At 48.2% G+C, this 15778-nt stretch overlaps 2 protein-coding genes across 9 annotated transcripts in view; one reads left to right on the top strand and one right to left on the bottom strand.

The window, feature by feature from the left end:
* ANGPTL2 (angiopoietin like 2) overlaps positions 1-3341 on the top strand; it is a 33989-nt gene extending 30648 nt beyond the window's left edge. The window contains exon 5 of the mRNA XM_069474679.1: positions 1546-3341. Coding sequence (XP_069330780.1) covers positions 1546-1745 — 200 coding nt within the window. The 3' untranslated portion in view covers positions 1746-3341. The remainder of the gene's footprint in view (positions 1-1545) is intronic.
* The window catches only part of RALGPS1 (Ral GEF with PH domain and SH3 binding motif 1), a 263112-nt gene that overhangs the window by 118372 nt on the left and 128962 nt on the right, over positions 1-15778 (bottom strand). The window lies entirely within an intron of this gene.

Raw genomic sequence — 15778 nt, 5'->3', positions numbered from 1 at the left:
TTCACCCAATTTCTTGAGAGGAGGGCCTCTGGGCCCTAACAGGTTGGTGAGGTCAGTAGGGCCCAGGCTCCTCCGTGAGGCCAGCACCATCTGACCACCAACATCGCCCCCTGCCCTAGCTTCCCATGTCATCATGGTCTGAAGGCCATTCCCTCCCCATTGAGCTCTGACTGTCCCAGAAATGGCCTCCGCTCCAGGCAAGCCCTGACACCTGCATACTGAGGTGGGGGCATCCTCACTCCAGGTCGCCATGGTAACCACACTCTGGCAGGTAGTTCTCCCAGCATCGGAGGCCAGGAGGGATGTGACCCACCTGCACCATGCAGACACCTCTGTCCACCCACTGACACTGAACTGACCCTGCTTGAAGGTTCCCTGGAGGAGGAATAGGCCCTTGCTCTGAAGCAGCAGGTCTCCTAGGCCAGAGCTACTGAGGCTTCCAGAAAAGCAAGGCAGGAGGATGACCCCTAGAACTAGTCAGACCCTGGGACATGGGGACTGCTACAGCAGTTTTTGAGGGCCCTCCCAGGGAGCAGGCAGAAGAGATTCCACAATCCAAAACTGTCAGATCTGTCTATCAGCAAAATCAGTGGACGGTGAGGAAGTGAGCTCCTAGTCCCTGGAGGTGTGTGGGTCAAGTGCAGGAGGGGTGACCAGGAGGCTGATGATGGGCTGAGTCTCCCTCTCACCTTCTGCCTCAGACTGCCTATGACCATCTCACCCTGGCCCATGACCTCAGCCACCCACACCAGCGGACCCTCCCTGAGGAGGGGTCCCCCTCCCCAGGCCTAGGGCCAAGTCAGGAAACTGGGGACATCACAGCTGAGAGCAGCCCAAGCGGACAGCGGCTCCCCTTGCTCCTCCCCATAGAGTGTGACGCCCCTGCGTGCACCTTGCCCACGTGTTTTACTGTTGTTCTGAACTGCCTGTCCTTGGCAGCAAAATTCATGATGTGATAATGCCAAGAGTTTTATGGAAATATCTTTGTGAAATAATACAAAAAAATTTGGATGGAATACAGGCTGGGGAGCAATGGAGGAGCACTTCTTCTTAAACACTTTGTCATTCTATAAAGACTCTTGATCCAACAGTTTCGACTCTTAACAATTCCCAAGAAAAACCCTTTCTCCCTCCCCAGCCCACCTCAGGCCTTCTCCCTATCAGAACAGGGGTGCAGGGTCCGCTGGGGCCTCCTGCACACCCAGCCCCAGTTAGCATCCAACATGCCTTCACTGAATTCTCACAGGAGTCCTGTGCAGTAGGTGTCATTATTATCCTCATTTTATAGATGAGGATACAGTGGCTGGGAGAAGTTAAGTTGCTTGTCTCAGATCACACAGCTAGTCAGTCACAAAGCCAAGCCTCAAAGGCAGGCCTGAGCAGGTCTGAAGCCCGGCCTTCCACCACCCCTCGAGATCTATTCGCCTCTCTAGCTTCTGGCTCCAAATGCCTCCGGAGAGGGGCCTGCCGAAGACCCAAGCAAACCACGGACGTGGGTAAAATTGTCTCCCCCCCCAGACGTTCTCATTGCCTTCTCTTCCGCAGGAAACTGTGCCCACTACCAGAAGGGAGGCTGGTGGTATAATGCCTGTGCCCACTCCAACCTCAACGGCGTCTGGTACCGTGGAGGACATTACCGGAGCCGCTACCAGGATGGGGTCTACTGGGCTGAGTTCCGAGGAGGTTCCTACTCGCTCAAGAAAGTGGTGATGATGATCCGGCCCAACCCCAACACCTTTCACTAAGCCAGCCCCTCCTGACCTCTCGTGGCCAGTGACAGGAACCCACCCCAGCCACACTGGCCCCAGCACAAAGAGCAACTCCTCACCAGTTCATCTTGGGGCTGGGAGGACCGGCACCCTGGATTCTGTTTTCCCAAGTCACTGCGGCAGATAATGGAACGGAACTGATACAGTGTTCTCTGTCCCTCCTCCTTTTCTTTACACCAGACAGCCCCTCATGTTTCCAGGACAGGACTGCAGACAACTCTTTCTTTAAATAAAGTCCCCACAATAAAAACACAACTGCAAAATAGCCTCATAATATACATGTGTATGAGCCTCCCTTGAGCACTTATGTGTATACCACATATATGTGCATTTAGACATATATCACGTGATATGACTAGATACATATATATGTTTGTCTTACATACCTAAATACACATATAGTCAATTCTCAGATGTGGAAGCTGTTACCAACAGCTTTGCTCTTAGGAAAAAAAGCATTTCGTTAATGTTGTGTTACTTGAGTCTTAAGGACAGATCACAGACTGTACAGTCTCAACTCACAGAATAATCCTCGGCATCTGTGTGCCTGGATTCTTCCAGGACTTTCTACAATGCTAATCTCTCACAGAAGGGCTCCTGGCTTCCTCTCTCAAGAAACCCTTTGGGCACCTAATCAATTTCAACATCCCCCTCCCTCTCCATTTTTATACTTCTCCCTGTTCTCAGGACTTTTCACTGTCTACCCACCCACTCATTCACTCATCCAACACCATTCATTCAGTGCCCTCTCGGTGTCAGTCCCTGGCCACTCACTGCAGTTCGAGGACCCTTTTCCGCTCTGCCCTACTCCTCGCCTACCTACTCTTTGCCTTTTCTGTCGCACAGCCCTTTCAGTCCAGCCAAGATTCCTCAGCCTCTGAGTAGGAAACAGTCTGGGCTCCAGGTTTCTGGTCAGGAAAGGGAAGACCAGGCCAAGAGCTACACCAGCCATATAGATAACGTATCCGCAGTTTTGTATCTTCCATTCATACTTTAGCCTACATGTCATTTTATCCTTCACACAAATAATAACCTACCTTGCCAGGAGATACTCAATTGAAGAGAAGTCATCAGATCATCGGGGCCCCCAAATGGCTACAGACCAGAGGTCCCATGCTCTCAGGCCAGCTAGAGCTTGCATCTCATCCCCAAACTATATTTCCCTGGAGAACAGGTGCCACAAAAACAAGAACTGGCCACTTCTCATGAGTTACTGAATAATTGGGTCACCTGACCCCTTGGTTGGGGCATTGCAGCATGGTGGCTTTCTGAGTCCTGCCCACCACGAAGTATCAGCCTCAGTGCTCCCAGGACTATTGCCAAGCAGGAGGCTAGGGATGAGACAAGAATGTGAGACCCTCCCCATGAGCACGTGGGTACACGGGCCGGGTGTGCGAGATGTTGGATGTTTGGTACTGTCCATGTCTGGGTGCGTGCCTATTACCTCAGCATTTCTCACAAAATGTACCATGTAGCATGTTTTGTGTATATAAAAGGGAGGGTTTTTTAAAAAATATATTCCCAGATTATCCTTGTAATGACACAAATCTGCAATAAAAGCCATCAGTGCTATTTGGATGTATTTATACTGTGTGTTATTGTTTTAGAATGTCTTCCTCGGGCATGTCAGATCCTCTTTAGGTAAAATCAGGAAGAGACTCAGCACCAGGGCATGCACCAAAATCACTGCAATCACACTCTCCCTGTCTTCGTTTTCCACCTATACCCCAGGAGTCCCACAACAGCACCTCAGGCCAAGAAGGCTCTCTGAGCTCCACTCCTCACATCCAGTTTCATCCTGGATGTCTCCACTGGATGTCCTGGAAGCACCTCAAGGCAGTGCAGTTAACACCTAAAACACCTTTCTTCTAGGTCTGGTCCCATTTCACCAAATGGCACCACGTACTGAGTTGCTTGGGTGGAAAACAAAGACATTTCCCTTCCCCTGGCCAAGGTCAGTCCATCCCTCCACACCAAGCCGCCCAGCCTGCCTCAGCAGAACGGCTCCTCTCCTCTCCCTCCAACCACTGCCACAGACCCTGACCAGGAGCCTCCACCTCACACATTTCAGCCCAACTCCCACACTGGCTGCCAGAACCATCAATCTGTGGGTTGGGAAGGTGATTCTAGGCATGATGGAAAACCCAAAAACCAGAAAGGAAAAGACTAAGACATATGACCTTTTAAAAAACCAAATTTTCTGTCTTCCAAAAAAAATAAAACATGACCAAGATTGAGAGGCAAGTATCAAACAAGAGAAAAATATTTGCAACATATATAGCAAATACAGAATATTTATACTATACCAAAAAATCTTTCATATTAAGAAAGATACAACCACTGTAACAGAAAACTTGGCAAAGCACATGAACACATTAGAAGACTCACAAATGGCTGGTAAACAAGAAAAGATGTCAACCACAGTAACAACCAGAGAGGTTATTGTGAAGGATGAGCCATCAACATTGCCTCTCAGACTGGCAAAGATGAAAAAAAAGGTCAATTTCCATGTTGACAAGGGAACAGAGAAATGTGCACTCAATGAGCTATGGATGGAAGTATAAACTGACTCAACAGTTTTAAAGAGTAATTTGGCAATGTAGATATCAAAATTTTAAGCATACTTATTATGCCCTTGGCCCCGCAATCTCTCTTCCTAATGACCAAGAAATACGGTCATATGAGAGCTTTTTTCTAGGAAAGTTGTAGTTAGGGAGAGACTGATGTTTATCAAAGCCTACTATGTGCTTAGAAATGGACTTCTGTTTTTTTTATGTCACCTTCACAGCAGCTCCATGAAGGCAGGATTATTATGCTCACTTTACAGAAGAGGAGAAAATGAGGCTTGAAGCCAGACTGCTGGTAAGAATGCCCCAGCAACAGTTAATCAATCTAGAAGGTCCTGAGAGTCAGGCACCAAGTAACAGTTCTCAACTCCCTTCTCCCAACCCCCTAGTCAGCTGTTGGGATCACAGTGGAATTTGGATACTATTTGATGAAAATATCTCAACCTTGGCCCAGACCGTAGCCACCCCTCCCCACACATCTGGAGTGGAGCATGTGGGACAGAGGGAACAGGACAGAGGAAAACAAGGTCCAACCTTACTGATCACTGGTCTTGGGTCCAAACCCCAAAGCAGAGAGCTCTGGAGAGCCACACTGGACACTGTGGAACAACCCTTTTTCTAAACTAGTTGGGATCCAAATCAAAGCAGGCCATGACACCAGCTGTTTCTCCCAGACTCCACCAAGCCTGAATCTTCTTTAAACCACACCCAGGTTATATGGAAGGACAGGAAGGAATAAGCCCATTGGAGATATGGAACCAGCTCTCCCTGGAGTGAAATGGGAGGGGGGTCAGTTCACTACACCGGTGGCAAGAAAGAGTACGGAGCTGTACTCAGGTACCCTGAGCCTGGTGCCCTGTGAGTTGCTCCACCCACCAGCAAACAGCCAGTCAGCCTGCTGGGGTTTGACACAGCCAGATCAACACTCCTCCTCCTCTTCCATCCCAGGCAGTGGCCTTTTAAGGCCTACAATCATAGGAGTCCTGCTATTACTAAGTTCTCCATGGTGGGTACATCTGCAGACCCAGAAGTCAGCCAGCGAGGCCCAGACTTTCTCCTGCCCCGGACAAACCACTGCATCCCAGTTTTGGCCAATACCTTAGTCACTTGGGGGAAACCCACCTGCTGGGCTTATGCGGGGAACAAGGCAGGAAGACAGTGATGTTCTCTAAACACGTGACACTAAACAGGACCCCTACCTCCCCCATATCTTGCCAATTTGAGCAAGATTGAAGGAGAAACTTATGAATTACTGAAAACAATGGTAGTGGGAGCCTACCATGCTCAGAATCCACAGACACTCTTTGAAAGTTCAAGGGGTCCTCTCAAATGACCTCATCTCTTTTACACAGTCTTGTCAAGACACTGATTCTAGTAAAAGAAAACCAGACAGTTAAACAAGAAAAGGTGCCTTTTAAGTGTAACAAGATGTTTAAAAGGTACTCTTTCTGCCTCAGTTTTATCTGAGACTGTAAAGGCTAAGGACAAAATAATAGGTGCCCAGTATCCCACATACTAAAGCAAGATGCAAGACCCTCCCTGCAAAGGGGGTGGCCTAAAATGGGCTCTACAGATTTAGCTGACTGCCTATCCAAAGCCTGTGTAAGATGTGCAGAAAGGCCAGGCACAGTGGCTCACGCCCATAATCCCAACAATAGGAGGCTGGGGTGGGAGGATTGTTTGAGCCCAGGAGTTCCGCACTAGCCTAGGCAACACAGCAAGACCCCATCTCTAAAAAATAAGAAAAATTAGCCAGGCTTGGCAGCATGCATCTGTAGTCCCAGCTACTTGGTGGAGGCAGGAGGATCGTTTGAGCACAGGAGTTTGAGGCTGCAGTGAGCTATGGTCGCGTCACTGCACTCCAGCCTGGGTGGCAGAAAAAAAGAAGCGCAGGAGGAAGATCCTGGGGGAGGGGAAGCCATCCTTATGATACGTCCCCCACCACCATAGGGAGGGATGGTGTCCCCTCACCCTAAATCAAGTGAGAGGGACTTCAGGGGACAATTCCCAGAGGCTGGCACAGGCGAGCCTAAGCAGTCCTGTGTGACTCAGGGCTGAATGCACGAGAGCAGTAGGAGGAGGGACACACATGGCCAGCCCACCGAGGGGCCAAGGAGGGTACAGATTCAGGCTCCCTAGGGCCAGAGGCTGCCTGGACATTAGGGGTGGAGGACAGGGAAGGAGCAGTAGGTGGTCAGCTGGAGGAGAGGCATTGCCCCAACAAGGGAGCTGAGTCACAGGGGCCCAGAAGGGAAATTCTGAAGTAGCAGCAGCGAAGAGGGGAAAAGAGCTCAGGGCCTCTGGATCACCACTGGCCCTGGAGGATGGGTCCTGCCCCCTCCCTGGCCCTCCCCCTGTTCTAACCTCAAGGGCCAGAAACCTCAGTGGGCAAGTTGGGGGAGGCCGGGGGACTGGTGGGGTTCTGGCAAAGAAGCTGACCTCACGCCCTCCCCAACTCCAAGCCTCTGAGGCTGGTCGGCTTTAGGAGTCCAGACTTGAGATTACCACACTGGACTGTCTGGAATGACAGACTGTCAGAACAGACTGGGCTGTTTCATGCCTAACATCAGGAAGACCAAGGGGCTGCTAAATTCTCAGCTTTGACTAGGAAAAGAAAGAGTCCACAGAGTAGGCTCGAATGGACACTGGGGAAAAAATGAGGTTGATTTCTTCTTACACCTGATTGACTCCAGCTCATTTAATAAGCTGGTTACATAAGGACACGAGGTATCTCCCAGAGTCCACGGGCAGGGACACAGCTGGGCCTCACGAGGGCCAGGAACCAGAAGCTGCCTGGAAAGCCTTCAAGAAGCAAGGCAGCAACTTTCTAAGCTCCTCTCCCTCTCTCTCTCCCTCTTCCTCTCCTGCAGTGTCTCTTTCTCTGCTTCCATTGTGCATCCATCTGCAGACTATTCTCTCCACTTGTCCCGGCACATGGCACCAGATGGCATCCCTGAGCTCATGTCCTCCGGGTCTGAGTGACAGCACCTCTACATTCCAATGCTAACTCCCAGACAGACTGGCCCAGCTGAGGCTGGGTGTCCACTCCAATCCTATGGGCCCTGGCCTTAGAGCACAGCTAAGTGGAATGACCACTGCTGCTGGGGTACAATGCCATGGGAGTGGCAAGGGAAGTTCCCAGGTTCCCAGAGAAGGAGGGGTCACGGGCTGGGTCTATATCCAAAAAGGTGTCTAGACTCTACTCCAGCTATTGCTGGTCTCTATCCTCTCCTGGGACCATATTTTGCCAGCTGGATGGACTCCATCCCGTTACTCACCAGATGGGGTCCTATTCCCTAGCCCTTCCTCTGCTGACCCCTTCACTGTCCCAAAAAGCACATCCAACGCTTCCAGGCCCAGGTGAGTCACTAAACATGATACCCGGCTATGCCCAGATGGGTCCCTTCCTGGGTACGCTGAGTTTCTCAATAGTCTCTCTGGATACAAGGGGCAACCAGGTCTTCCTAGCTGTATTTTGATCTGGACAACACTATCTACTTTCCATGTGACAGAAAGCATGCGTGTCTCTTTAAATTCTCAGAACAACCTTATGAAATGGATTCTATCATTACCTTCTCTTCAACATAACAGAAAACTGAGGCTCAGAGATGTAAGTGATCTGCCCAAGAGCATGCAGCCTGAGGCACTCAGAATGTGAACTCAGTTGGTCTGATTCCTGAGCTCCTGCCTCTACAGCATACATCACAATACCCAAGGAGGAAGTAAAACCACTGTGGCTACTATTCCCTCATCACCACTCAGTGATACATCAGAGAATCACGGTGGTATGGGGCCTCCTGCCCACAGGAGTGGATATGCAGGTGGCCAGCTAGCCTGCTTGTGCAGCAGCAGCTGGATGCATGGAGGTCCCTAGGTGTCAGGAAGCCAGTCTATGGCTGTCTGCCCAATTTATCTCAGAGCAGTGGGCACAGAATAACAAGGCGCAGCGATGGAGACTATTTCACAGCTTCTTCGGCCCGTTCCAACACTTTGCCAGGGCTACAGCTGCTGGGCCCTGCCTTTCTCCTCTTCCTCTTGCAGGATAAGAGAGCCACTGCCCTACAACCTATGACTCAACAGCCCTACCCTTTGGCACTCAGAGTGTCCTATCTGTGGCTAGTCTTGCCGTCACCTTGGGACCAACTCTACCTGGTCCAAGCCCTGGTCCACATCATCTGGTAACGGGGTTCCTGTAGTGAAACCCATAACACTTCTGGTCCCAAGCATTTTGGATAAGGGATGCTCAGCCTGTATGTAGTGCAGTAAGGAGCACCTTACACACGTTTCTCTGCTCACCTGTCAGAGTACTTCTGAAACATCAGATGCTAGAGTGGAATTGCTAGGCAAAGGCTTTTTGTGACTTTATGGTGCCTACTGCTGGGATGTCCTCTGTAAAGACTGTAGTTGTACTTCCACCAACAGAGTATGACGTGCCTGCTTTCTCTATTCCACCAACACTAGATATTACCAATGACTCATCTCTCATCTCCACGCTTCCAGGCCTGGTGCTTGCTTACTGAAATCTCTCTCAGGTCCCCAGAGTCAAGCCGGCCCCGGCCCTAGTCTGGGAATCTGCCCCTTGTGAACACAATGCTTTGATGCCAACCATCCACAAGACATTCGAGTATTCCTGTCTCTCCTGACCCGGGGAATCCTGGGCCAGCTCAGCCCACACAGGAAACCCAGACACAGATAATCCCTCCCATCTGCGCAGACTTCCCAAAGCACTTCCACATGCAGCATCTCCCAGTCAGGCAGGCCATCTGCCTGTCCCATGCCCTGCTCGGTGATGGTCGTGATAAATCTGGCTCCATGGGCTTCATTCCCTTCCCCACTGTTGCAGCATGTCCTGAAGCTGAAGGACATCTCACAACAGGAGGAGAGGATTCCTTGGGCAAGGACAGACAGGCCATATTTGCCCTGAGCCTAGGCAGAGCTGGGAGTGGCCCAGAGCCCGGAAGGATGGCTCATATAGAGGGAATGGGATGGAATGAGAATTCCCTGCCGGAACCATGTGATGACAGAGGCCTGTGCCCTAGTCATTGTAACAAGGGGAAAGAGTTAGAAGCAGCACACAGCCTTCTGGAAGGTGGGAATGCTGACCAAGCCCCAGACAAGTGTGAGGCATAGGTCAGCCTCTTCTCCACAGAGCCCAGCAAGGCAGCCTTTCTTCGTTGCTCAGGGAAGTGCAGGGCTGTGCTGGGGACACAGGGAGAGGGATTAAGGACAGATATTCAGGAAGCAGAGCCAGGGGCAGCTGATCAGTTGGGTGGGAGGCCCGAGGCCTGGCTGTCTAACTTAGAACTCAAGAGTATTGATGAGTAGAGAAGTATATATTAAAAAACAGATACCATCTTTCAGCTATCATTTTAGCAAAAATATTAATCAAAATGTTTGATAATATCTAGTGTTGGTGGAATAGAGAAAGCAGGCACGTCATACTCTGTTGGTGGAAGTACAACTACACTCTTTACAGAGGACATCCCAGCAGTAGGCACCATAAAGTCACAAAAAGCCTTTGCCTAGCAATTCCACTCTAGCATCTGATGTTTCAGAAGTACTCTGACAGGTGAGCAGAGAAACGTGTGTAAGGTGCTCCTTACTGCACTACATACAGGAGCCTCCTTTATCCAAAATGCTTGGGACCAGAAGTATTATGGATTTCAGATTTTTTAAGATTTTGGAATATCTGTACTATATTATGCTTATTGGTTGAACATCCGTAATCCAAAGATACAAAATCCAAAATGCTCCATTGAGCATTTCCTTTGAGCATCATGTTGGTGCTCAAAATGTTTCAGATCTTGGAGCATTTCAGATTTTGGATTCTCAGATTAGCGATACTAAACCTATATATATGTAGAAGGGAAAAACTAGAAACAGTCTAAATGTTTATCAGTTGGGACACGGCTCGACAAATGAGCAGGCATCCAGGAGATATCTAACATGTTGCCTGTGCACTGTGAGTGCCACAGAGCTACCAGAAAGAATCCGAGTGTTCTAGATTTGCTGCCCCTGAACAATATCTATGACATTTTAAGTGGGGGAAAAAAAAGTAAGGCACAAAACAACATGTATAAAATGTTGCCATTTTGGTTAAAAATCACAATATCACAGGCACCCACAGGCATGTCTGTCTGCGTGTGTGGATTAGGATGTCTGGAAACACACACCCCCATTGCTAAGGCATGTTCACTTTTTACTTCATAGACTTCTTTACAGGGTGAATGATTTTTACAACAAGCAATGAGTTACTCTGATAATTTTTTAAAGTTCTTAAAAGAATCAACGGGCACCGAACGCTGCTCTGGGTGGCCACATAAAATGGGGATTGCCCCATTTCCCCTGAGCAGGCGCTCTGGGGCCTCTGAAGCACTCTAGAGCCCAGTGTGCATGAGCTGTGTCAGGGAACCGCAGCCCTTCTGAGGGCAACCTTCCAGGCTCTCTCAGGCTGGAATCAGTTGTCCCCAGGCATCTTTCTTCCTTACAGAGCTGCAAGAACTCATCACCTTTCCAAGCAGCAACCACCCCTCTATCCTATAGAATACTACCCTCCCCCCTACCAAAATTAGCTTTTGAGAAGGGCCTAGCACTTCCTGCTGCCCTAGGGACTCAATCTTAACAGTCCAGTGTGCTGAGTTTTACAACTGACTTTGCTACAGATTGGGCAACAAAGTAATAAACATGGGGTAGTGATAACAGTTGTGCAATATACTAGTTATCCATTGCTGTGTGACAAACTACCCCAAAACTTAGCAGCTTAAAGCAATAATCATTTATTATCTTGTCCTTTCTGTGGATCAGGAATTTGGGTGGGTCTTAGCTGGGTGTCTCTGGCTCAAGTCTCTCAGGAGGCTTCAGTCAAGCTGTTGGCTGGGGCTGAGGTCTCATCTGAAGGCTCACCTTTTAAGCAGAATCTTCCTCCAAACTCCCTCACATGGCTGTTGGCAGGCCTCGATCCCTTGCCACATGCACCTCTCCATAGGGCTGCCAAACACATGGCAGCTGGATTCCTCCAGGATGAGTGATCCAGGAGAGTAAGAAAGAGCAAGCACTCAACATAGAAGGCACAGTCTTTTCATAATCTGATCTTGGAAATGATGTCCTATTATTTCTGTCATATTCTATTTGTTAGAAGGAAATCACTATGTTATGCCCACACTTAAGGGGAAGGAATCACACAAGGACATGAAAACCAGGGAACATGGATCACTAGGGGCCATCTCAGAGGCATCGGCTACATGAAATCTTTCAAATTCTCAGGGCCATTGTCCTAACTCTCCCTCTCTGGAACAATGCAAGGAGATGTCCCAATGGACCCAGGTTTGTCCTGAGGGTGGAGAAATTCACTAACCCTTCCTCTGCTCTAACCCTTTTCTTCTTTAGGGCCAGCCCAGGCATGAGGGGACAGTCAGAATGGTCAGTGGACTAAGGTTCACACTCACGAGTCAGATGCTTCTCCAGGACCTCCCAGCAGATAGTCCTCCTGTTCCACATAGGAGAGTCCCTGGAGATGCTGTCTCTTCTCAGACTACTCTCTTGGTTTTCCCCAGAGGGTAAAGACCTGTTACAGGGAACATTAGGACATATTCTGGGGTCTGTGGTTGGGGCACTGGGTCAGACCTGGGTTCGAGCACTGGTCTCATAACTTACCAGTGTGTGACCTTTAACAGGAATCCTGTTTATATTTTGCAGCTATGAAGTCAGTTAAAAATGGTGCTTCCTTCAGAGGAAGGAGAGTTGGGAGGATTAAGTGAGACATTGCATGTAAATTGCTCAGTGCAGTGCCTGTCACATGGTAAGAGAATAAACATGAATTCTTGTAATTATTATTATTAGTTTCTAATTAGAAATCTAAAGCCTAAACAAAGTCAAAGAGAAACAGTACTCCTAATGAGTATACAGATTCCTACTATGAAAACACACTTTGTTTTGTACAAAATGGGCTTATGCTCTTACCACCTTTTGGGGAGTCAGACAAAACTTCTTGACCCAGAGAAAAGCCGAGTGAGGTCCGTCCCTGTGCCCCAGAAGGGACAAGGTGCTCCCACCCTGGGCAACAAAGCATGCAGGAACCAAACCTTTCCCCTCTTTCTTGACCCCTACGTGTTTTCCTCCTACTGTTTATCTCCATGGAGACAGAGATATTAAATGGAGGATGCATAAGTCAAGGCTGGGTGGAACCCCAATCCTTCAGCATGAGATACTGAGTTAAACTTGGTATCCGCCTGGCATATGTTGGGTAAGTCATGAGTCAAGCTGTGGTTTTTCTCATTCATAAAATAGGGGTTTTAATAACATCCACTGGTCTTTTGTAAGAACTGAGCAAGACTATGAAGTCCCAGAAAAATGTGAATTCTAAGGTAACAAATCCTGAAATTGCAAAAGTAAAGGTAATCTCTTCCCTTCTGGAAGAGGGGATATTTGAAACAATATGTAACTAACCACTCTTCAAAATAATGGAAATGGTTTCCTTAATTTTGGATGAGACAGTATCTTTGAGAACATTGATTGGGAAGCATGTTTGAGACTGGGACCAGAGGGAATCTTTTCCTTGCTTACTGGATCCCAGAGGGATGAACACCTCAATTTAGGGAAGGGGAGACTTGCTCAAAGGCTCTCCTGGGCTGGGGAGGGAGATGAAGGGCAGCAGATTGGCACCTGCAGCATGCGCCCATCAGGGCAGAGATAAGAAAGGAGCATGATCCACGGCTCCAGGGGCAGGAACACCAGAATCCAGGCTTAAGCTATTCTTTGTGGACGGACACCCCCTTATCCAGCTAAGGAAGGAGGAGCCTGGCTCCACACAGCTCCAGCTGGAAAGTCTGCCTGGGAAAGGCAGGAGAGGACCAGCATGAGGCCTCAGAGATCTGGGGCCAGGTGGCCAGCTGAGGCACCAAGCAACAACCAGGATGGATCTGTGGAACAAGTGAGTGTTGCTTGGGGAGCCTTGGAAACACATGGGGTGGGGAACTGAAAAAAAAAAAAAAAAAAAAAAAAGGCTGGATTTCCTGCACATGGAATGGAATTTTTTCAGTTGGGCATTAAAGGAAAGGATCACCCTAAATGCTGGCTATCAACTTGGTGACAGCCAGATAACACTGTTGCTAACCCTGGCATGGGAGCTACTGGACTCTGGTCCTGGGTGGCAGCTACTAGGTGACAATAGCCACCACTCAGATTTGTGACTTGGGACGCAGAAGCCCTGTTGGCACCCCTCAGCTCCGTTCCTCCTCAGCTTGCTCTTTCCTCTCTGCTTGAAATTGACCCCAGCTCAAAGCACAGACTGATTTTCAAAGCCAAAGTGCAGGGACATGCCATGTGTCTCCATCAGGTATAAGGGATATGCTCACTGACAACTGTTTTAGGGCTTTCTGAGGCTTTGCTCTAAAATGAACTGCTTTTAAAGGGCCTTCCCTGCCCTTTAGCAATTTCTGAAATACAGCGACTCATCACGGGCTTCTACAGGATCCCCTAATTGGCCTTCCCTCTTCTAGCCTGACCTCCTCGAAGCCACTCACCATGCTGTACCCACATTGATGTGTGTTAAATGCAAATCTAACCCAGCACCCCTGTTTAAAACCCTGCCATGACTCTCTGTTGCTCCTAAGTGGGTCAGAGCCTACACCCCGCTCCCCGCGACTGGGCCCTAAGTGATCTCACTCCACTGCAGCTGTTTCATGTGACACCCTCCCCTTTATTTGCTCCTCTGCGGCCAGTTTTTCCAACAAACATGTTTTTCCCCACTTCAGGGTTCTTACACAAGATGTCATCCTCGTCTGGGATGCTCACCTCCCTACCTCTTCACCCAGTTTATTCATCTAGGGCTCTACTGCCCTCCAGAGAACCCTTCTGGGACTCCAGGCTGGCTGGGCCTCCCTTATTTGCTCCTCTGCCTTTCCCTTCATAATACTCAGCTCGCTCGGAGTTTCTTGGTCAGTGCTGATGATCAGGCCACTCACTCGACGGTGAGCTCCACCGGAGCAGGGACGGTGTCTGACTGAGCCACGAAAGTACCTGCTGACACCCCGTAACCCACAGTGACAACACACCCAGCTGGTTGTGGTAGCGGGGCCTGGAGCATGCTGCCCTCAGCTCAGTGCGTGAGCCCCTTGTTCACCCTGCTATTCTGGGGGGATCTAGGGCACTAGAGGAAGACGCACTTTTTTTTTTTTTTTAAAACCACTGACCACTTCTTTTTGAAGGTCTTTTTAAATATCCAACAGTTTACCGTTTATTTTGTAACTTGCCTTTATCTTAAACTTTAGAATTTATATTTGAAAATAAAGGCTTACTTTAAAAAAAAAAAAGAAAAATGGAAGGGTTTGCTTGTTTGAAGGAATAGCTTAGGTCCTAGAAATTTATTTCACATATTAGAGGTCTGGGTAAATTTACTAAGAATGTCTAAATGTTTTCTTACTATCCAGAGCTGTCAGAATGCCTAATTTTTCTTCCTTGAGAGATCACAATTTTCCACACTGCTATGGTTACTTTTAGAATCAGCTCTAAACCATTGAAAATCCATCACATTCCTAATTTTATTTCCTTCAGGAAATAATAAGTAGTGAAAACAAAACACCCCCTAAATCAATACAGCTATTTAAAAATAAATGGTGTAGCCATTCTTCAAAGCGCTTTGCTTTTGTTATCATTTCAGTCTAAACTGGGTATTTAGGAGGGGCTGTTATCAGATAAAATTAGATGCAAATAATTGACCTATTTCTCAACACTATTTTCACACTTTGAAGTAATGTGGAAGAAACTCTTTAGTCTTATTTTTTACATGTAATAAGTTTTTCCCTCAGTGTTCTTAAAATTATGTTTCATGATGTACTCAGTATGCCAGAGTGTAGCCAACTGGCTCTAAAATTTGCATTAAAAGGAATGGGAATACACACCCACATGGTTAGTAAAAACTGCCAGTACATGAGGGCATCTTTACATAAAATAAAGAGATATACACATGAATAGTCACAGGAAGCCAGATAGTATAGAACCTTCTAGAGGGTTAAAAGAATCATTACAAAAATAAAACCCATATTTGCTGTTAGAGGCAAATAACTGCTAAAGCAGCATTCAAGGTCTCAAGCAGGAGAATTAACAAAGCAGCCTGAAATATTAGGGACTGACCTAAGTTCCTCCCAGAAAATAATCCCCTCCCACCCATGAAGGGAAAAGACCTACAGTGAGGACTTTGCCAGGGAAAAAACAAACGGTTTCAGACATTTTTTCCTATATTGTACTTTCCAGGAATTATGTAACTATTCCTCTTTAGATAAACAAATCCAATCCCAGGACAGGTTGGGTTTTCAAGAGGAATCCAGTATTAAAACCACAACCTGGATTTGGGCAGGGTCTGTCCAAGGCAGTCAGAGGTGCAGGCAGAGCCCTCCCCAGCTGCCCTCTGGGACAGATGCCCAACTGAGCTCAGAAGGAGCTCTT

Source organism: Eulemur rufifrons, chromosome 7, assembly GCF_041146395.1.
Source record: "Eulemur rufifrons isolate Redbay chromosome 7, OSU_ERuf_1, whole genome shotgun sequence".
Classification (NCBI taxonomy): Eukaryota; Metazoa; Chordata; class Mammalia; order Primates; family Lemuridae; genus Eulemur; species Eulemur rufifrons.
Note: the sequence above shows the minus strand (reverse complement) of the source record. Positions and strands in the feature narration are given on the sequence as shown.